Below are 24,649 nucleotides of genomic sequence, written 5' to 3'. Positions count from 1 at the left end.
TATTTTCGACTTGTAACCAGATTTAACACATCAATATTTATATGCCACCTGACCACAAAGACATATTGATGATCCTATAAATAACAGTAGTTGATTTAAAAATAGATCACAGATGTAAAACTATTTTGAATCTCTTCTTATCCCAATATTGTAAATTCATAACCGGCTTAGCACTGAAAGTAAGTTGGACAGATTTTAAGGCCCTTAAAGTATCAAGGTCAGCTTGTCTAGCAAATGTGCAAAAACTGTCACTTGTTTTATTCTTTTAAGGGATGGGAATGGTGATTTCATAATTTTGAAAAGGAGTCAAAAGGCAAACCCATACCAGATACGGCAGTACACTCTTTACGTTTTCACGTCATATTTGATTCATAATGGTTGCTAGAACATGCATTATCCATAGATTCAATTGTTGAGTCCACAATCCTAAAACTGATCAGAAAAGCGTGGAAAAAAAATCTGCCACCAAGTTATCAACCCTTTCTGCTTGCAGATACAGAAAAAAGAATACTCATACGCATTAATTAGATAATCTAATTTTACAATTTTAAGTGGTTGGATCATTTTTTGGTGTTTGTTATTTATATTTGAAAGTTGTACATAAAAATATTACCCAAAAATACTATTTTAGCTGCATTTGATTTTAAGAACAAAGATGCTACCTTTAGTTATACACAATTATATCTTTAAGGCAAAAATCATTAGTAATTTGAGTAGAGAAACTATTAATAGAACATGTACAAAAAATAAGCAATCCTCACCTTGTTTTCTTAATAAAAACTGAATGTGTACTTTTCAATCATTTCAAATCATTATAACTAAAAAACATTTTCTTAAATTCGGTTGTTTTTAAAGCCAGTACACTAGTTTGGTAGTTGGCGAAAAGAATTTTCAAAACTGATAGATGCAGATTTATATTAAATTAAGTAAATAAAAGACAAAATCACTCATTCTTAATTTTTATTTGAGCAACTAGTAATGCACAGTTCTTCATTCTGCACAGACACAGAAGAATAAGTCAATAAAAATTACAGAAATCATATTCTGAAAAAAAAAAAAAAAAAAAAGGAACTGAAAAATAATTTGTGCTATTCTTAACAGTGACAATGCAAAAACAAAATTCAACAATAACAACGACTTTCAAATAAAGTGACTAGATTCACAAATAGATAAGCAAAAATATAAAATACAATATTTGGTCAAAAAGCACTTAGTAAATAAAAAAGAAAATTCAAGCTTAAAAAACTGAATATAAATTTCATTTTAATAATGGAACAATTTTTGAACAATAAAAAATTGAATCTGAAATAAAATTATCACCTTTGACACATTTCTCCCTTTAAGAATCTAGCAATCACATTCTACCTAAAAGAGTTATTTAGTTTCACTAATTATTACTTTAAATGGATGGACAGTTTGACATCACTTTGAAATCACAATTATTTCTTTATGTGAAGACGATGATAGATCATTTGATATGATGATCGTAGAATATACAGGAAATAGAAACAATATCTTTTTTCTTCTTTAATCTACAAGATTAAAATAAATCTGCAAACAAGCTTATTTATTTCATGCATGAAATTTTTGAACTAGCAAAATAATGTTTGTCTCTAAGTTTATAAGTAGCCTTTATCATTTTATCATAACTATATATTATCTAGAATTATATAAAATAAAACAACAGAGTATTGAAAATGGATCAAGAATTTTGCTTTCAGAAATCTCTTTCATGAGTAAGAAATCAAAATTATATGAAACAACCAATTTTTTAGCCAAATAAAATTAATTCAATTAAAATCAAATTATTAAACTGGATTTAATAACTATGTTTTGCATGACTCAGCATAAAATAAATATTCTTCATTAATATTTTTAATACAGAAAATTGTCATGAAAGTATATCTTCTGTTAACATTATTTTGCTTCTGCTTTGTACTAGAATTGAAAATTAAATAAGTACAAAATGAAACCTAAGTGAATTGAATAATTTTGAAAAGAATTTTAATTAATTTTGAGAAATGAATCAGGAAATTTTTCTTTATCCACCTTTCCCACAAACCTAAAATTTTTAATTTCTAATGAATCAGGAAATTAGCATTGCATAAACTTACTCATGTCAAAAATAATTTTATATCAAAATAACATTTTCAAAATTCTAAATTTTGCTCATTTTAAATTTGTTAACAATATGCAAATTTAAATAAGTACTTGATACAGTTATACATTATAAACATTACTTGATACATCAGTAATGCTTTTAATAATTAATAGTTTTATATTAAATTAGCTAAATTTTATCATAATAGCATTATGCTGAGGGGAAAAAAACTGTTATTTACAAAAATGTACATAATGGTAAATCAAAAATAATATTTAATTATTTGAAATTTTTGTGCACATGTCAAAATATTTTTTTTAAAAAAAATAACCAAAATTAACTGATGGAAAAAATATTTTTTTTAATTGTGCTAAAATTAATATTTTAAAATAAGCAAAACAAAAAGCTACAATCTCTTTTCCTTACACTTTTATAATATTATTATTCAGTTCTTTGCTTTCTTAATTTAAAAAAAAAGAAAATCCTTTAATAATTATAAAATCTCTTTGGACTAGACTTTGGAATAATTCTGCTAAAAGACTAACATAAAATGGAATGTAAAATCATTTTGTAATAAGGCAGCTTTCAACAGTATCACTCATAAAACATATGAAAAATAGATAACTAATGCATTTGTACCACATATTCTAGAGACTGATGCAAGTTTAAAATCACACATAAAAACAGGAACTGAGATGACTTATGTACACTGGCACACATTTTGGTAGCTAAAACTAGCTAATTTCTATCACAAAGAGGGAGAAACTACTTTCAAAATTCAAGACTACACATGAAGCTTTGTGAAGCTAAAGAGGAATGCTGACAAAAATGTACTTAGCAATTTAAAAATAAAATTAGATTATTAGAAGGGGGCAAACAAATTTTCAGAGCATTCTATAAATTTTCCTTGAAAAAAAATTTAGTTTGATCGACAAATCTAAACTATTAATTAAGTATTCAGCAATCATATAGAAAATGATTTCACAAATCTAAACAAAACTTGTGAATAGAAAAAGGCATATTACTCATAAAGCATTGCCATAAAGAAATATTTTCTAAAATTAATGTGAGCAATCTAAAATTTGAGATCTGTTATTTGGAATAATTTTAACACAAATATAAATTTTATTTACATTTAACTTGATTAAACAGGAATTTAAGATTTAAATTTTTAAATGTAACTACAACAGAACTAAAAGGACCAGCCACACGCATTAGTAGGGAAAATTTTAATTTCCTTCTTTTAAACCAAAACTGAAATATGCCCAATATTCATATTAATTTTTTATTCATAAGTAAATAATTCATATTGAAAAAATTAAATGTTTTTTAATGAAGAATTCTCATTAATAACTTGTGCTACCGATAAAGTATAGTCATTTTGTTTCAGACAACAATAATAATTTTTCAAATATACACTAATTCTGCTATGTAATAGTTATTATTATCACGTCAATTATTAAGTGTTTTTTTAACTGTCTTGGCTTAATTCCTCTCTATGTTTGTCTAGAATGCCAGGCCAATTTAGCATGATTAAATATTCAATTTAAAAAACTGAAAAAAATTATATATTGATTTAAAAGCATTAATTTTTTCATGAATTAAAATTATAAGCATTCCTCCACATGCAGTACAAAACTACACATAAGTCTTGATTTATTATTAAAAATCCCATGTCTGCAGAAATCAGAACATTGAAATATTATATATTTTTCACTATTTGTTTAAAATATATACAGAGACAACAGATTAAGCAAGCAAAGTTAAAAGAAATGAGACTCTCTCTCACACGTAAATGATGCTAAAACATTCAACATTAAATAGTCTTGTTGTGTGATCATTATCCAAAAGTGTCACCATTTCTTTGGGTATGATACAACAGGCCACACACTATGGCGCCGCGATGGAGATGATGTTGTAGTGGGAGGGCGTGATGCAGCAGATTTTAGCTTCTCAACATCTCGTTGAATAGAGGAAATTTCAAAATTAGTATCTCGTTCATTTTTTTCCTTTTCTAGAATTCTGAAAGGAAAGAGAAAAATATATTTATAGTCACATAATATTCAGTTCGGTGATTTCAGATATAAATAATTAGTATTCCTATTCTCCAAAGTATATCTGTGCTAAACTTGGTAGATCCAGATTAAATCGTCTGCCTTTTAGAGTATTAACATGTACACATTTTCCATTATTAAATATCAATTATATATATATATATATATATATATATATATATATATATATGAAAGTATTATTTTATGTGAAGCAGAATGCAGTTTCGAAGACAGGGAAGAGACTCTCGATTTCGTGATGTCGTTTTATTACATCTTGCAGGCATTATGTACAAGCGATGAGCACACACACACACAACACAGAAAGAAATGAGGGAAAAGCTCTTGAACATTTTATCCCTGGTCTTATATAACCTGAGATATTGATAGGAAAAAATATTTCTCAACAGCGCTTATATATAATCAGATTTCAATAGGGATTTTCGATACACGTGCCGATGAGGCAAAGAAAACACAGGGATCTTTCAAAAAAGAATTTTTCACATCAGCAGTATTTTGTCCCTTCACTCGGAGTGTGGGAAAGTTAGGCTTTTAGCCGATTCAGCAATTTTACAAAGCTTCTCTTGAATTAATTAAGTACAGAAAGTGGAATTAGATCAGGAAATAAGAGAATATTTTAGAATGAAGTTACTATGGGCTAAATTAAGCTAAAATCATGGAAATTAATTAAATTGAAATTAGAGTTTAAAATATCATTACATATATATATATATATATCAATATTTACACAAGGAGTGGCTGTGGTTTCTAAAGATCATGATCGCAGCAATCTGGAATTCTGAAAACCACTGCAATAGGTGTATACTTATAAAGAATCTACATTTGTGCTAATCCTGCCCTGCCTCCCCTCAAAAAAAATTACCAAGTTGGGTTTTTACATTAAAAATAACTTGTTATAACAAAAATTATATTTTCAAATTTTTAGTGGCATCTGAAGGTTTCAGAGGGTGCATTGCGATTTTTGACAACTATAATCTTTTAAATAAAAAGATTACTCACCCATTTTTTAATAGCTGATTGTCGTTTTTGAGTTTACGGCAATCAGCTTCTATCTGCACTCTCCACTCCTGCTCTCGGGAGAGCATGTCCCGCAGATTTGCCAACTCTTTGTTGCAATTTTCAAATCTCTCCTTCCACTCACGGTGCTCCTGATCCTGCAAATCACTGAAAGAAAAAAAAATACAATTGCACAAATTCCAGATTTAATTCCACACTGATTCAAAAGCTTTCTCAAAATTTAAATGACAAAAGCACCAAAATAATAAATTTCTAATTATTACTTTGCAAATAAAAATTGATTCTAACTTATTTTTAAGACTGCTGTTTTGGTTTAATATTAATAAATTAAAGTGAAATTTAAAAATAAGGGAGATCAGAGCTCATGCATTCTATTAAAATAATCACAAGTATAAGGGGGCAGGATATCAAATAAAAACAAATGGTATTCATTGGTACATAAAGTTCTAAAATCGTTTTTTTTTTTTTTTTTTTGCTGCAAGTTACAAGTATTATAAAAACAGAAAATATCCTATTGCAAATATTTTAAATAAAAATTTATGATTATTATCAATAAGCATACCGGAAACCAACCAAGCACTTTAAAGAATGAATTTCCTTCTTTATTTTTGTATCTAAATCAAATTTTTCTACTTATATTTTACATTTCCTCAAGACATCATTTTTAAAATTACTATATTTAATGCAGTTTTAATTACAGGATGTATTCAAGAAATTAGCACAATAGTCTGAGTAATGTTAGTTTTGGAATATGAGAAATACGACATCAAAACTCAATTCCACTGAAGATAAACGTAAAACCTGTCTTGACTGATACTGTAAATCTGATGAAGATCAAATGCTTTTCTGTTTGAATGGTGCAGCTTCTCAGATGAGAGAATAAAATGATAATAGATGAAAAATTATTAGGTTCCTTCCTCAAAAACTGCAACATAAATCTGATAAAATTAAACACATTTATGAATTTTTCAATAAACAGTCATGTATCACTCTCAAAAGTATAAATATTTAATTTATAAATAGTACCTTCCTTCAAAAGTCCTAAAAACATGTCTCAGAAATATACATGAAGTATTGTTCTGAAAGATTTTTCAACACATCCTTAATAAAAAAAAGTTAGCAAGCTCATAATAAATTGCTATTATAAATTAAAGGGATATGTAACAAGAAATTGCTGCAAGTATTCAGCACTTAAGCACCTTTATATATGCATACATACTAAGTTTATGTATTGTCTAAGTATAGAACAGTTTCGGTTTTATGACAAAAATAATTTTTTATCTATATATTTTAAATTTTAATATTTATTCTGGTAAACTCAGACTTCATCCTGAAAACAGATGATGCCCTTTTGCATTAAAAAAAATATATAAAAAATCTATCATTGCCAAACAATTAAGTCAATTTTTTTATGACTAACAAAAAAATCTGTAATATTTTCCAAATATCTTAAAATTAATTAATAACCAGTTAATTTGGATGGATAAATGGATGGAAAATAAATTCAGAAAATGTCCACATTGTTGTAGAAACATAGCATAACAAAAAAAATTTTATTAAATTTTTATATATGAGCAACAAATAAGATTCAACGTATCTGAAATGGAAAGTGTAAATTTCCTCCTGTATTAGCTTATTATATTTAGAAATCCAGAACATGTTCCATCTTTATAAAACTAAGAGCTAAAGCATTCCAGGATGACAAAATTGCAATGAAACTGTTGATAGAACAATGCCATTTTCTAATTGATAGAACAATGCCATGTTCTAATTGAGTTTTTCAGATCATATTTTTTTTAACAGAAAAGAAAAGCAGCATTTAAAAAAACAGCCAGACTATAAAAATAATCTATCACTTCTTACTCAGTAAATGGTTCTTTTAAAGCATTACAATTCAAAAATTTAATAAAAAATCTGCTTTTTATATGCAAAAGTAAATAAAATGTTCTTCCTACTTTAGTTTTAAAAAAAAATTCCAGAAAAATGTGATTATTTATTTTATGAAGAAATGAAAATGACTAGGTGAACTACGTTAAAAATTCGATTTTTTGCAAACTAGGCATTATTTTTAATTCAATATTTTAAATGTTTTATCACTTTTCTTCTTAAAACCATTTTTATTATATTTCTGCAATTCCTGCAGTGAATAAGTAATCATTCATTTATAAATATTTTATAGTTATTTTAATGATTCCCAATATGATAAAAAATTTAAATTTCATGTTATTTATCAATTGAATCCCAATATTTAAAGAGTGTACAGAAATGGAGCATGGAGATATTTTTTACTTCAAGAACCATGTAATATATTTCTTAAGCTATCTGAAAAATGATAAATAAGTCTCACAGACTCAAATGACCAAAAAATTGGATGTCTCTTGATATCGAAGAATCATAAAAATTCTAGCCATTAAATCCTCAATTTGGGATATTTTGTCGAAGCTCCTGACTTTAATTCTCACATAAGGATAAAAAGTTAGTGTACATTTAATGTATTTTATGCATTTTTAATGTATCAAAATTTAATATGTAAAATGTTACATTTTTTGTTCTATCCTTTTTTTCTGTTCCAATATGCATTTTGCCTAGAGGGTTCTTTGTTATTTGCAAAAGTCTGATGTCATCAAATGTTATTTGTTCCTTCATGTAGGTGGGGTTGCTCATCAGTGGCCCATCAAGTTTCCCGCATGGTCTCTAGCTAGGTTGGGGTATTGCTTGCATTCAAACCCCTAAATTAAGGATTTTTGTATTATAGTTCTTTTTAGCCAAACAGAACCCTTTTTTCCAATTTTTTAAAAAAAGCTTTTATCACTTAACTGGTACATTTCGATTTCATAAATTTTTTTTTTCCTTTCTTTTTTCTTTTCTTTTTCTTTCTTTCTTTCTTTTTTTTTTTTTTTTTTTTTTTTCAAATACCTATTTTAGAGTATTTTTCAAAAAATTCATCCTGAATGTAATTCCTAGTTTTCATAAATAACAGAAAACATTCTAAAAGTTAAAAAGATGCTAGCTTTGTAGTTAAAAGTAAAATAAAAATTTAAAAAATATCAGTTGATACATTTTTTAAAAATTATTTTTTGAAGCCAGCATAAGGCAACATACCGCACTGTCTTAAAATTTAACAACACTCAGCAAGTGAAGAAAGAATAATATTCATTTAACTACTTTAAAGTTTTCAAGTTTCAATAAAAACAAAGAAAGTTTTTTTTTTTTTTATCACGATGTCAACAAAGATAAAATATCATGTGATTCAATGATTCGATAAAGCAATCCTACTGTTTGGATTTTCATTAAAATAAAAATCACTCTTACAAATTGTGTCTAAAACTAAATTTTCTAAAATTACTATCTCCTATGTTACATATCTAACTCTCAGGCGCACCAAATTTATTTTGTTTTATTCTTTTTTTACATTGATCAGAACAATTTGCATACTTTTCTTTAACAAGAGATAAAATGCAGCACATGCATTTATCATGCATAATTAAAATAAATTCACCATCTAAAATACTAAAAATTGAACATTTTTTGAATTGCAGCAAGATCAACTCAGTGTATATTTAGGACTGCCCCTTTGGGATGATCATTTCAGTATTTCAATAAACTGCAATGCCCATTGTTGAAGAATGAGGAAGCAGGGACAAACAGGATATTAAGTGTAATTTTAATATGCATTCACATCCCCATATCTATCTCATTCAGGGATTCATTCTCTGAATTCTTCCCAGCTGTTGGTTTTCTTTCTTGAAACATTCATTAAACAAAGCTTTACAACTATGCCTTCAATTTATAATATTCAACTTCTAGGGAAACAAAAACAAAAACAAAAAAAATTCTTTGCAATTTTTGAGAAAATTAAGCATTTTTTTAAGGACCTTTGTTCAAAATTAAGCATTTTTCAAATTTAAGTGCTTTTTATGCAGCTACGCACTCTGATTTTAATGGCACCATATGTTTTACTGAAAAACTAAAATATCATTTTTTTTTTTTTTAAATATAACAATATAATGTATTCAAAGAATAGTGGATATATCCAAGGAAGTAAATTGCTTCTATATGTGAGGAAACTAAAATCAAAACCACAAGAGAGTTTTAGGCATTCATATTGTTCTTAAACTAAGATTCATATGTTAAGATGCTGATTTATCAGTTAATTCAATCCATTATTGATTGCATCAAATAACACTACACTTGCTAAAATAACAATGCAAGTAAAATGATAAAATTCTCAATGATAGTATCTCTCACTATTTAGAATTGCTTCAATGAAAGAATTGTTATCACTTATTACAAGACTTGAAGAGTTTCCTTCTTTATTCCTTATGTAATTTAAATATTCAGTTATGAAGAAAAAAATTAAAATTCATACAAAAATCATTCTGATATTTATTACTTACCGCAATCGATATATTTTTTCTCTGTATCTCTCTTTATGCTGCTGATACTTGAGGGACATTATTTCCAGCTGCTGCTGAACAGATTCCAGTTGCTCTTTCAATGCTGTCGATTCCTCTTTCAGCTGCTTCACTTGATCTCCAAATGCAGGATCCTTCAGAAGGAACAAAAATTTAGATTACATTAATATACAAGATACAAAATCCTTACAATAAAAAAACAATATCTGACATAAATTTTTAAAAAATAACATTATCCAAATTGTAAAAAAAAAAAAAAAAAAAAAAAAAAGATTATTTTAGAAAGATTATTCAAGATACTAAAAATAGTAAAATCAAAAATAACAAACAAAACAAAATATAAATCATACAATAGAAATGAATAAGCATAATTAAATATTACAGGAAAAGGGAAATTTTAAAGAATTTTTTTTAGAATTTAGAACAATTTTTGAAATACACATAAGATGGCTTAGGTATAATAAGAAACAAACTAATTTTAAAAAACCAAATCTTGATTTTTTTAAAAATATTTAATTAAAAAAAAAAACTTATCCTGGTATGAAACTACCAGATATATCCAGAATAACATGCTTTTCTATGTATTTTTCATTTTAATATCATCTGGAAAGAGTTTTAAGAAAAATCTGTTGCCTTTAAACAGAAATTTAAAAAGTAAAAAAAGAATAATATTTTAAAACTGGGATTACAGGGTCAATAACAAATTGTTTAATGCCATGGAAAGCTGCAAAATAATTTTTTTTTCGCATTATAATATTACAGTTTTCAGCATTTAAATTCAAATTGTATATGTTATGTAGAATAATTGTCAGAAATAATTTGTTAAGTAGAATACGTTTTTTATCCATAAAATATATATATCGATTTTAAAACCAAAACAGCTTAGAGTTTTGAAATATTGAAGCATTTCGATACATAAATTTAAGAATGAAATGAAATCACACATTTTTTTTAATCCTATACAACTTTATCTTAACATGAAAGCTACTAAATCTAAAAAGGTTACATAATAGATATAAATATTTTACATTAAAAAGCAAAAATTAAATAATTTATTCAAATATCAAAATTAATAATATTAATATCTTAATATCAAAATATGAAAAAAAGCAGACAAAAAGGGAAAAAATGAATGAATATTATTACAGAAGTTCCACTCTTATAAAAAAAATAAAGGACTTTTCAAGGACCCTTCTAGAAAATTCAGAAACCATTAAATTACTTAATTTTAATACAGAAATTCAAGTAATAAATTATAAAATATTTTCACCATTAATTTTAAAATTCAGGATTACATTCTTGCACCCTACTTCTAAATGCTCACAAGACGAGCACTAAGGACAACAGTATGTTCATCTTCAGTCAATAAATTAAATCCTGAAGCTTAAAGAAGGACTTAAAATCACAATGCAGATACCTTACCATTAGCTATAATACAGAAATTAATTTCACACAAACTATTAAAGGATGCTTATTTTACATGCACATTCATATTTTAGTTGTAATAAAATTAATTAAAAAATGTTATTTCCATTAGAATACCTAACATCACTTTTGACAGCAGAATGAATGGAAAAATGCAAGAGACAGATATAAAGAAATTTTTATTTACACTTAAACTTACACCTTATTTTACACTATTGGTAACATTATACCATTAAATTTACATTTTAAATTACTCAATTAAAGAAACTATTCTTAAAACTATTTGATTCAGCAGTGCATTATTAATCTCTATTTTCTTCTACTTTTTCAACTAGTTTGTTGATAAATCTCTGCAGTGTAAAAATAGTCTCTTCAATATTCGGCCTTTGCATATTAAATTAATTCCTTCATTTAATTTGCCTACAGTATGTTAATGTTAAAATAGTAATCTTTGCTTGCACATTTTTATGAGATTTTTAGAACAGTATTTTTCTGAATACATAAATTCTTTGTTTTAAAAATTCTCCATTCTAACAGTTTTTTTTTTTTTTTTTTTTTTTTTAATATTGTAGAAACCAAATGTTTTGCAACATGTGTTTGATTTTGAACTTCAATATTTTTATTTAAGAAAAATTCCTTTTCAACTATAATCTGGTCATGGGATAGTATCATTTGAATCTTAATTACTTCCTACAATTTCTGATAATATTTCTGATCATTTAAATATTTTAATTAAAATTTGTCAATTTGATTTTTAAGTATTTCAAACTCCTCAAATTCTATTGCACAGCAAGACACATCATTCAAAATGCTGTTCATTTCTATTAAAATAGAACCACATTCCTTTTCTTGTAAGTGCTTGTAATTCACAAAGAAATTAGACCAAATGGCTTTCACAGCAGAGCTTTTTTAGCTATTCTCCTTGAATCTGAACACTCATACTTTTGGCAAGTACATAATTGAGATGGAACTTATTCAAAACAATACAAATGAAAGCACATACTAAAATCTGACATTCATGTTTTAAATATATTAATTGTTTTTCAAAAGGAAATTTTCTGTTAAGATTTTTTTTAGAATTTTGCTCCCAAAGAATCCAACATTAACTTTTCTAATATTGACATATAAATCTTTATTTGAAAAATCAAATAAATGCTGTTTATAGGTTTTAGATCTTCAAGAACATTAATTTTCATAACACTGAAAGTTTTTAAACAACTAATTATCATCTTTTTCATATCTTGTGTTAAAAATGGACAATCTTTGATGAAGAATGTAAAAATGGTCAGATAATTTTGGTTAATTACAAGAAAATGTCTGTCTGACATATAGGATATTAGCTACATTTAGACTTTGGTGTCATAACTTGTTCTTTTCAAATTATAATACCAATTGTTCCTCATTTTGTCTGCATATTCAATAGTAGTTACATTCTCTAGAACACCTAGTACTCCAAATATTCTTAGGAAGTTTTTCATTCTTTCAAAATTTACACTAAAATCTCCTCTTAATGGTGAACTTTTTAATAATATTCTATATATTCAATAATATTCAAAAGATAAAAAAGATCGCTCACATTTACAAACATTAATTTTTTTTTTTAATTTCATCTTTCAATAAGTTAACATTTTCCAATTTACTGATAGATTATCCATCAAGAAAGATAAAATCTTTCTCAAATCCAGTTTTTTCCATAGAGCATGAAAATCTCATAAAATATCATTGACTATAAAATACCCTATTAAAAAAGGCATATATGAATGTTGAATGCTCATCAAGCATTAGACTATATATATTAAGATCAGCCGGACTCTTAATGAGAATATCCTGAATATATGGATCAATGCCAAATATAAATGCATGCTTACAACAACTGTACAAATAATAACTCTCCCCATATTTCAAAGAACATTCAGTTATGCACCTAAGGTATAATAATATAATCTCCGGCTGGGCCTGTTGAAAATTCTTTCTTTGTGGAGTAATCTTGCTTGCTGTACCTCTTTCCACTTTCTTCAAATTACACAATGTTTGGAGATTACCAACTTGTAACCCATTTTCTGTTAAGATAATTTTCAAGGCAAAACCAATAGTCAGTAAAATTATAAAAAATGCCTAAATGTAGAAAAAATATACAACAGCCATTTTTTGTTTCAAGTTGTTAAGCTGGCTTCAAAAACTGGCCTCTAAGTTTGCACCTGAATATGTTATTGGAAATAGGGTGGAGCAAAAAAAATCTAAACTTTGTTTTTTTTGTTTTTTTTTTGCCATTAAATAAACAGGCTGATAATCTCAGAAGAAAAATCTAAAATCTATCAATATTAAAAAGGACAATGCAATGAGCTGTTAAATGTTAAGATAGCTTACTTATAACAGGACTAAATTTCTAAAAGGCTTAAATTTTTAAAAATACTAAATTTTTTAATAGAAATAATTTGTAATTTGATTTAAAGAGGTTTTAAATAAAAAGAAATGCTAAGTAGAAATTTTAGTTCAATATTTGCATTCCTTTTTGAATAATTCACCTTTGATGGAAAATGTGAATATGTACTTTCCTATCCGTCCAAATTCATGGAAAAAAAAATCTTAATCAAAAAATGTTGTTTTATGATTTTAGATGATATATTAATTATCAGAAATAAGTGGTGAAAATAAAATTTTAAAAAATCTTACTTAGTTGCAACTGGCTTTCGAAAAACTTTAAATAGTAGTATTCCCAAGCATAATGGTCATTGAAAAACGTGTTCAAACAAAATGTTAATTTCAAATTTGACTTACAAACCTCTCTTTTGTTTTCTTTGAATATTGACTATTATAATGCCATCTGAAATAGTAAAATAACGTTTATAGAGTAGGATTTTTTTTCGTCTCTAAATCAAAAGATCAAAAGAGTTGGCTACAAATTCCTTTATTTTTTAACAACCTAACTATAAATAAAGTACTTTTCTGGGGCCAAGAGTACAGCAAAATAAAATTCAAAGAGTTTCCAAGGATTTTCAAGGTTCTTGAGAAGTCTGTGTGATAACAAAAGAAAGTAAATGACATAATAAAATCTCTGCTATATAATTATTTAGATATCTATAACCATTCTAAAAAGTTAAGACACAATTCCAAGAGACTTTCAGTCAAAAAAAAAAAAAAGGAAAACAAATCTTTACCAGAACTTTAACTTACTTGTGTGTTTGGCCTGTTGTCAAGTATTTTGTTGATATTTTTGACATTTGTTTCCTTGGATGCAATTTTATTATATAGAGATTCTCCTGAAAGTATGGAAAATCACAATCACAAAATAAGTAAGAGAATAATTGCATGATAAAAACATGTCAAACCTTTTTGATGATTTTTATTATAAAAGTTATTTTGGTATTAAACAATTATAAAGGGATAAGGTTTTGCTTAAAAAAACATAAACTACTATAAAATTATCAGTGATTTAAAAAAAACGCATTTTTTTAAGGCTTTTCCATTTTAATTTGAGTTTTAATAACACAAAAAATTTTATGGGCGGCACAATAATATAACAAAAGACATTACAAGTCTCATGCACAAAAATGTTCATAAACTTTTTAAAAGATCATGCAAATTTAATTAAAAATTTTATAGAAAATAATGAACTTTAATTTACGCCAAATAAAAGAAAAAAAATGAAAAAAAAATTCAGAATTACAATAAATTTTTATTTTTTAGCAGTTGAGCTTTTATCAGAAAGCTTAACAAAAAAAAATGTATTCATGCTTAAAATTATGGGGTTTTTTTCACATAAAAAATAATACACTTCAGAACAGAAGGTAATATAAGCTATAAAAAATTAAAAATAATTTATTCACGACATAAAAAAATAATATTTAGAAAAGATTTATTTTTTCAATCTAAGCATATCATTTAGATCAGATCAGAAAATTAATGTATTTCCTAAAATCATACTGAAGATCATCTTACTTCTGACTCTAGTTGCTTCTCGTCTGAGCTGGTCTTCTAGCTCATCAAACTGAGCAAGAGATTCAGAAAGCTGTAAAAGTTTAGAAGTCATTTTAAATATAATGCTCAAATTACTCCAAAACTCTCTTTGTTTGTACAACAATAAAATCTGAAAACAAATCTAAAATGAACAAAAATATGTTAGATAGTATCAGTTTCTAAGAACAAAACATTTCTACTACATAATATTTTCAAAATATATAGCAAGTTCTTAATGGCATCTTATTTTGAATGCATTTTATGGAATTCTAAAAATCATATTGTTGATATCATTTCTTACAAATAAAGCACACGCCTCAGGGTTGCCACTCAAATATGGAAAAAATTCCTTGAGTTTTCCCTGAATGTATATTTGAGATACAAGGAAATGCACAAATAACACACATATACTAATTATTATGCAGTATGGTTTTAAGGAGTGGTAAAAGCAGGGAAAGAAAGCAACTATTTAACATTATTCGAAATAATAGCATATTAAAAGAAAGTTTTATATTTACATACAGGAAAAAAAGAAATTCTATTTCTTTATTATCTAGAATTTAGCAAACAGGGATAATATTAAGGGGGTGGATATATTACCACTCATGCTCTTTAATTGCAAATCACACAAAATTAAGGACTCAAGTGAAATAAAACACGAAACATTTTTGTTATCATAATACAATTCATTTAATTATTACTTAATAAAAAACATTACAAAGCAAAATTGTTTTATTTTTTCATTTTTTTCCATTCATGTATTTAGACATCAATTTCTGCAACTTCTGCAAATTTTTCAGCCATCGATTTCATGGAGCTAATCAGTTAGAAATAAAGCCCCAACATACATTTTTAGCTATATAATTTTCAGTGAACATATGTGAAAATATTTCCAATACATCATTTAATACATTAAAGGATCCAACATATTTTAATGCCCATAAAAATTCAGCTTTAAATTATTGTTCTTGAACTTAAAAGTTCAAAATTGGTTTATACATTAAATTTGACGTTTCCAGATTTGACATGTCATCTTTTCCTGTATACCTTTTAAGCCCTTTTCCACCAAGCCATTGCCTTTTCATATATGGTCATAAATCTGCCATCTGACCCATTGTAGGGTCACTCTCACCTGTGGATGTCAGGTAGGAGTTTCTCGCAAACTGTGTGTAAAATGGACAGACATTAAAGACCCAGGAAGACCACAAGTGAGGAAAAAGACGGCAAATGCACTGGATTCAAGGCACGCACCTCATAGTTTACAGAGAGGTTAAGATATTGAGTCCAACGTCAATAATGACTCCTTTGAACTGGCACATAGTCAGTCTTGTATGTTTTCCTCTTTTAGCATGACTAGTAATTGCCTGTTTTCCCATATTACTCAGGCTTATTAACTTTTTACAAAGCAAGCAGTACAAAATAAATAGATTTTGCAGAGCTCCTCAAAGCCATTCAACAAAATCAGGATTCATTTTTTCTTTCATTCATAAAATTCGTATTAAATATGGATTTTGAACAGCTCCTTGTTTTTAAAAAATTCTGTAATCTATTTTAAATACGTTCACAGTTTCTCAAATAATAAACAAGCCCTTCAATAAACTCAAGTATTTTAGACTTAACACCACCATGCTGTTTTTATTCAGCCAGATTCTTTCTTGCACGCAACTACAGAAGTCTTGCTCATGCTCATTAGCTGCAATTTGGAAATCTCATGGAAAAAGACATGGACTGTATTGCAGACCGAAATTGGAATGATCTATACAGAAAAAAAAGGAGACAGTGGATAAATAGTGAGCTTCCGATTTACACAACCAGAAATTATATTGCTTCAGGTTTCTTTTTATTTGTTTTTGTTTTGTTTTGTTTTTCGGTCTCTTATTCTTGCAATCTTTAGAGATCGGTATTTTTTAGATTGGAAAAAATAACTAAGAAACTTAAAATTCCCTGTATTTTTCCAGGTTTTTATGAAAATTTTCAAATTTCCCTGTTTTTTTAGACAATTTTTACATTCCTTTTTTCTTTTTTTTTCAGGTTTTCCAGGCTATTCTGGTGGTGTGGCAACCCTGATTATACAAAATCATTGTACCAGCATGAAAATACAGCAACAGAAAAAAAGATAGCAAATTATAGAATGCTGGGATAATAAAAGGAATATAACGTTCATAAGAGAGGCACCTTCAATGATGAGTGTTGAGATCCTAATCAGAGTAATATTGATACTATGCAGAATTAAATCTAATTCTATACTTCTACAAAAATCTTTCAAACATTAAATGATGCCATGAAACTCTTTAATGATTAATATTAGAAAAATTATTTTTCAAGATTCCCATATCCTAGTTACAGTATATTAACATTCCTTTTGGAAGCAACATGAGGACTGTTTTGGATCAGATCTAAAAATTTTAAATTGTTGCCAGACAATAAGTGCTCCACCTTAGCCAGTATTCTAACCTAATTTCTGTACCACAGCAAAATTTAATCAATGTTTAACATCCATAAGTTCAATTTAGCATGAACCAGACTATTATATAGTGAATCTTTCTATAAAATTGAAATCTTTCAGTAATTTTGAACTCTCTGGCTCAGAAACCACGGTTATACCACCAGATCTTAATCAGACATTTCAATCTGGTTTTTCTCTAACTTTTAAATATTCAAAAGTTAGATTCACCTAAATTATTTTTGATTTCAAATTTCTACATGATAAAATTCTCCATGAAGGCATAATGATTATGGTATATACCACTTAATTAAACAATGTATGAGAATCAATAGAAAAGATATTTTAATAATTAATATTCCACAGATTTTACAGTAAATTTAATTGCATCGATTAATTAAATATGTAGTGACAATGTCATAACCATGCATAATATATTTCCAACTACATAAATGCAAAATTAATTATACAGAAAAATTTAATCAAAAAGATCATCAAATGCAGATGTTTGGTGAATATTTTATGATTAAATTATACTTAATCATAACAGCAATTACATAAATTTTGATATATATTTTATGCTAACATTTCATGATTTAAAAAAGTATTTTTCGAACAATAACTAACATGAAACATGATATAAAACTAATGAAAGAGAAATTTCTTTTTACTTTGAAAGCCAAGGTCTCATTGTCTAATTCTAGTTGCTTATTTGTTCTCTCCAGTATTCGCATAGTTTCACATTGTTCGCGAATCTGCTTCTGCTGATCTTGACAATAATTTTTTAATCGTTCTACTTCTTCCTTAAGATTTTTCATTTCCTTCTCATGGCTTCCATCCTGAAAATAAAAGTACAATTACTTAAATTTTGCAAAAAGATCAAAATGGTTAAATAAAAAAAATGGTTGATGAAACAGTCATGAAAATCATGCTTAACTTATAATCATATTAAATTAATATTATAATGCAAAGCCTCTGATTTATAGAACAGTTCATTTCACTTCTGTGGTTAAGTTGAATTTATTCCACTGTTTCTCTCTTGCTCAGTGAAAGATACCTATGTTTTCCCAAACTCCTAAAAAATATTCTCAGATGGCATATACCAGCCATAAGTCAAATTTAGAAATCAAACTGTCATCATTTGTCATCAAATTCAAAAAGTAAAGTTTTTTGATATTTTATTTCAAAAATCTTTTGAATATTATTTTTTAAAAACTTTACTTTTACAAATTTACTTTTAAACTTTTTTTTTACTTTTACAAATTTTTCAAAAATAACATCATTAATAATAATTTAATTTCCTTCAGAGTTATCTTAATTTAGTTGTTTTCAACATAGTTTGAAAAAAATATATATATTAAAATCTATTCAAATTAAGGAGAGCATTAATGAGTGAAAGTAATTTTGAAACTTATCTAAATTATATTTAAAAGATAGTTTGAAAAATTGAATATGATTCATACCTTAATGGGGCTTTCGGCAGAAGACTAATTAAAACACAAATGTTTCTTGAATGTATAAAATGGGGGAACAAAATGGTGAAAAAACTTTTCTCCATCACATCTTAAAATTCAATATTAACTCTGCTGGTAGATCTAGTGTGTACTGATTATTCATTTAACAACTTTCTGGTTTAATTTCTCATAATATTGAGTTTTATATCCTTAAAATAGCATATTATATATGTAAAAAATTATTTTATAATGCTAGTTCCTTTGGTGACCAGCTGACTAAGAATTTTGTATTTAGTTCAATAAATTCATTTGTGTTTAACTTAATGATAATGATTTCCCCAAGAAATTGTTTTTAAACATGGAACTGTAATGCACATTATAGTCATATTATTTCAATAGTCCCATACCGGCTATTGCTAATATTAAATAAACTATATAATATTTTCTTTCAAACAGCTTCATTTCTTTTAATTTATCCTGTAGAATATAGAATCTTTCTAATTTAGCTTTCAACAATGAAAGAAATCCATGTATTTACTTATTTAATGCAACAATAAAAATAATTTGAATTTCATTGAAAAACAAAATGCATTATTAAAGAATATGCAAAAGTATATTTTTAAAAATATTTCAAAATTTAGAAAAAAATCACAGCAATTAAATAGGTATTATTAAAAAATAATTTTCAAATTTTAAAACATTGTAAAAATTATTTTTGAGCAACAAATTTTTTGGAAATTATTGTGGTAAATTAAAAAAAAAATCTTATGTAATTTTTAATTACTTAAAATTTTAAGACATGCTTTTAGGTACCTGTCCATTGTTCAAGGAACATTTATATCAAATTTAATGACTCTAGGACTAGCAATATGCCCTTTCGAATACATGCATGTACATAAGCAATCACATTTACTGGTAATAGAGATTTAATTTTAAATATGTATTACATATATTTAAATATAATAAGAATATACTTATTAATAAAATAATTATATTGCAATATTTATATATGTATAATAATATTAAAAAAATTAATTTTAATACCAAAAAAGTAAAGGACAAATTTATATCATTCAAGCAGATTAATACACATTATAGACAAATTTGAAGGCGTTAATTAGTCTGGCTAGAAATAACAAATTTTGGCATTAACATGCTGAAAATTCATTTAAACATTTGTGATGCCTTTAATGGTTTTTCCCTTCTCTGTTATCCTCAATTCATCTACTGAACACAATAAAAACTTGATAATAATGATTCAGTAATCATGTAAAGACATAAATAATATTAAGATGCTGGAAAGTTAATCAGCATTCAAAGAAATATTGTTAAGAAATCATGACTACATTAAATTCAACAAAAGTTGAGTAGATAGAATATATTGAATAAAATCAAAGAAATTTACCAGTATATGTTGAACCCACGGCAAGTTTGTTACATCCTTTTCTTGATGTTTGGCAATATTTGTAACTAGCTCTTGTAGCTGTTAAAATAAAAAAAAGGAAAGTGTTTTTGAAATATTATTTTTTTTATATTAAGAAATATGCAGATTTATTCATTCACAGCTAATTTGCTTTTATAAATCTAAACTAATTCAATTTTTTGATTATAAGCAGTCAGAAAAATTCAAAATCCCCCCCCTCCACAGTCCCAACCCATCAACATGTATTATCACTTTCTACAAGAAATAGTTTACTATTTATTTAATCTGAAACAATTTGTTATATTTGTCATTTTATTTACACAAGCAATTTCTTTACATTCACTTTTACAAATCAATTTTAGTTGCAATTTCTTTAAACACTAATGTTTTTTTGTTTTTTTTCAGTACCTATCTTTACAGAAAGCTTACATAAGGAAAAGCCTGAAATTTATCTTCAGCTCTGTGGTGAAAGCTTATAAGCCAGTTAACAATTACGCTACCCGAGCAATTGCTTTTGTATCATAGTCATGTTACTGGGCTACGAACCACAAGGTCCCAGGCTCTATCCTCGCTCATACCAATCAGCCACATTGGTGACCTGTAGGGAAAGCTTATAAGCCAGTTAACAACTATGCTACCCGAGAAATTACTTGTGCAGCGTAGTTGTTAACTGACTTATAAGCTTTCACCACAGCTCCAATCCCAACAATTTGACCAACTTTATTTCACATTAAATTTTATAAACCACAGATATCAATAGTTCTTCATTCTTCACTGGGCACAATTTTCAGAGAAGTTTCCAAGAAACACTTATTTACCCTACATTCTCTATGAAGAAAAATTTAAACAGTTTCCCAGTCATAGCCACTGTGATAATTTCAAAAATTTTTATTTCATATGAAAACTTTTGACCCTTAGATAGTCATCAATGATCATCTGCCTGCATTCACGATTCTAAATTTTTCAGAGATATTGCAAGACAAAATTCTGACCAAACTGTCAGATTTAACAACTGGTCTAATTTCATCAATTTCATCTGTCAATCTTTATATTTAAAATAATTAAGAAAATTTAAGAATCAGTTCTCCAACTCTAACCACTGTTCAATATTTATATATATTTTTCTTATTTTATATTAAAGATAATAGCATCTAAATAAATCATCAATAGTCCCTTTTCCACCCATGAATCCTCAAGAGAAATCTCCAAAACCCTATTTTACTCTAAAGGGAAAAAAACTGACTCGGTCAGCCAAAACCACTATACTGATTTCAAAATTTTCTTCTTATTTGAAAATCCGTGACATTTACATGTATCATCAAAAGTTACTTGCTTCTATCTGTTTTATATTTCTTAGAAATACTACAAAATAAAAATGACACAGCATTTCGATTTTTTTAAATAAAATTAACTGATTTTGTTAATTTTATTTTTACTTTTCTGTATATATTAAACCAAAAAGAATCCTGAAAATTTTAACTTCAATTTATTTCACCATGAAAGTCATGATTTATACAGGAAAAAGGCGATGATAAACTGGCATCTATTTATATCCTGATATAACAACAAAGTGAAAGAAGTTTTTCCTTTCAGTGATTTTATTATGAAATTTTGAAAGGGATTTCTCAGTCACATACTAACTTAAGCAAGGGAATCTTAGACATCTTTGAAAGTATGTGTAAGTGTTAAAGATTTTTATTCCTTTATTTCTAGTGTGGGAATGATGGATTCAGCAATTTTGTTATGTCTTAAAAATTATTAAATAAAAAAGTGGGAACCAGATAAGGAAATAAGAGATAATGGGTAAAATTAAGATAAAAATTAGGAAATTTAAGATTTGAATTAGATTTAAAAATATCATTACATATATTATGTGCAGTTAAATAATTAATTAGATATGGTGTCTTTCTAACCTCCACCACAATTTTAATAGTTAATATAAAAAACTTGTTATTAATTGATTTAACTAAAAACATATATGTAAAATTGAACAATGAAGTAAAAATGATGAATCGATAAATTATAATACCATAGGATAATCATTACAATGCTATGCCATGCAAGAACTTGTGACGAAGAAGTAATTTTTTCAAACAATATAATAATAACAAATGATAAATAATATAGACAATTAATAAACACGCTTGTTGATTATAAACCGAAAATACAATTTTGAAACAGAATCCATCTTAAACTGAATGAATGATAGCTGCACTTTAGAATCAAAAAAATTTCTCATATACTGTGCTGCCAATTTTACATAGCTGAAATTTTAGTTCCTTAGAAATTTATATGTAAAAAAAAAAAAATCAGCCACATGGCTCATGTACAAAAACATAAATGGCCTTTTGACGATAGAAATTATCCATTTTGATTTATTGCAATGATATCTCATTCTGTATAAGGAAAAATAACAAAGAAATGAAAACTTCAATAAGAATTACCAAAATATAATATTTCAATATCAGAATAAATTTTCATAACTTTTCCTGGTTTCCTAGAATTCCCAGACCATCAGCAATTTCTCAATTAATTAGCTATCTAAGAAATGCTCAGATGCAACTCAACAATAATAAATATTAAACAGTTCAATGTATTATTCTTTAAGATTTTTCAAGGCAAAAACTGATAGTTGTATATTTTATAGAAAAAATTATCATGCTGTGTTTCAGAAACATATACTAGTACATCATTACTTTTATTTAAAGATTATAATACAAAGGCAAACAAATATTGTCTGCAAGACCATAAATTTCTTTTGGAAAATTAACTTTTAAACAGGATAAATTAAAAATAAAAGGAGATGAAAATTATTTGTATTAAACTACAGTTCATGAATTATAAGGAATAGAAGAGCATCACTTTATGAAAAAAGGAGAAATGAATGTTTTTGAAACGTTAAATATATAATAATTACCTCTGTATAGAGATAGACATTATAGGAAAAATAAGTACAACCACAACCTTATTTTTTTATACCTTGCAATTCCCTTTTCCTTCATTTAACTACTTCATTATATTATTGAGTGAAGAAATCCTTCATAATCAACCATTATGGAAAATGAATACAGAAAGCCTTTTCCTCACCTTTTGACTAAGTTTGCTAAGCTCTGAATTGAGTTTGTCATTCTCAGCAGTGAGTCTCTGAAGTTCATCTTCATGAACCTGCTTCAACTGCTCTTTCACATGCTTCATCGTTTCCTGCTGGTGTCTGATTTCTTCCTCATATTCATCCCTAAAGTTATCAAATAATTAATGTTCTGTCATCAATTAGTAATCATCTATAATAGTATGGAACTGTTAAAAAAGGGACAAATAAAATAATATGAAATAATATCATCAACTCTTTATGCAAAAAGATGAACTCAAAATGAATGTATTTTGTAATATATTACATCAGGTCTACTTTAATTTTTAATTTTGATTTTGGTATCAGTCATAAATTCTATCATTTCAAATGAAATAATTTCAAATTTTTGCGTCATAAAATTATAAATTAAAAAAAATAAGTGATTACAAACTGAAAATTAAATCAAGTCCTGTTTATTAACTTTAATTCTTTCCTTTAATTGCATATACATATATTTTTGAATCAAGTAGATGGCATATCTAGCAAATTCAATTATTACAAAGAGATCATTATTCATGGGACATGCCAATTGAAAGCAATCAGCAAAATAAAATTCCCTGTATTGGTGATATGAAAAATGTAATTGCTTAGTTATTTAATTAGCACTTCAAACTATACAAAATGTTAAAAAAAGAAAATATTGAATAACATTGCAAGAAAAGAAAAGAAAATTACAGAACACAGTGATTTCAGTTCATTGTTTCAAATGATTTCCATAATAACTACATTATAAGACATTTTATAAGCAATGGATATTTAAACATTTACTATAATAAATATTAGTAATAAAAAACCAAGTTTGAATATTTATCAAATAAATAATTCATAAAACAAATTGAAGAAAGAAACATTTTTTCAGACATGACACAAGTTTGAAGCAAAAAAAGCTAAGCTTCATAAAATACTGAATTATGCTAAACATCAACGCTGATAAGGAAAAATAAGTATGAATAAATTTATACACAAAAGTGTTAAATATTTTAAAAATATTAAATAAATGATAATTAATGAATCTCAAGAATTTAAAAAAAATGATGTGGAAAATGCAAAAACATGTATTTCAGTGGAAATATATAATATCTGATTAATATTAAAAGCAATGTTTCAAGTCAAAATAAAAAGGACATTAGTTTTTTTCTTTCTGAATTATCTCTGAAAATCTCTTGATTCTTTCAAAGCAACAAATATATATAAAAAAATTAATTTTCTTTA

General features: G+C 26.3%; 1 protein-coding gene across 1 annotated transcript in view; it reads right to left on the bottom strand.

The window, feature by feature from the left end:
• Positions 1 to 974: 974 nt before the first annotated feature.
• LOC129974960 (myosin-6-like) overlaps positions 975 to 24,649 on the bottom strand; it is a 48,772-nt gene continuing 25,097 nt past the window's right edge. The window contains exons 5-12 of the mRNA XM_056087780.1: positions 23,395 to 23,542; positions 20,290 to 20,367; positions 18,102 to 18,269; positions 14,970 to 15,039; positions 14,205 to 14,290; positions 9,588 to 9,739; positions 5,173 to 5,337; positions 975 to 4,123 (exon numbers count right to left, since the gene is read on the bottom strand). Coding sequence (XP_055943755.1) covers positions 3,955 to 4,123; positions 5,173 to 5,337; positions 9,588 to 9,739; positions 14,205 to 14,290; positions 14,970 to 15,039; positions 18,102 to 18,269; positions 20,290 to 20,367; positions 23,395 to 23,542 — 1,036 coding nt within the window. The 3' untranslated portion in view covers positions 975 to 3,954. The remainder of the gene's footprint in view (positions 4,124 to 5,172; positions 5,338 to 9,587; positions 9,740 to 14,204; positions 14,291 to 14,969; positions 15,040 to 18,101; positions 18,270 to 20,289; positions 20,368 to 23,394; positions 23,543 to 24,649) is intronic.

The sequence above is a fragment of the Argiope bruennichi genome, chromosome 7 (assembly GCF_947563725.1).
Source record: "Argiope bruennichi chromosome 7, qqArgBrue1.1, whole genome shotgun sequence".
Lineage (NCBI taxonomy): Eukaryota > Metazoa > Arthropoda > Arachnida > Araneae > Araneidae > Argiope > Argiope bruennichi.
The sequence above is the reverse complement of the archived record's forward strand: the minus strand, read 5'-3'. Positions and strand labels throughout refer to the sequence as shown.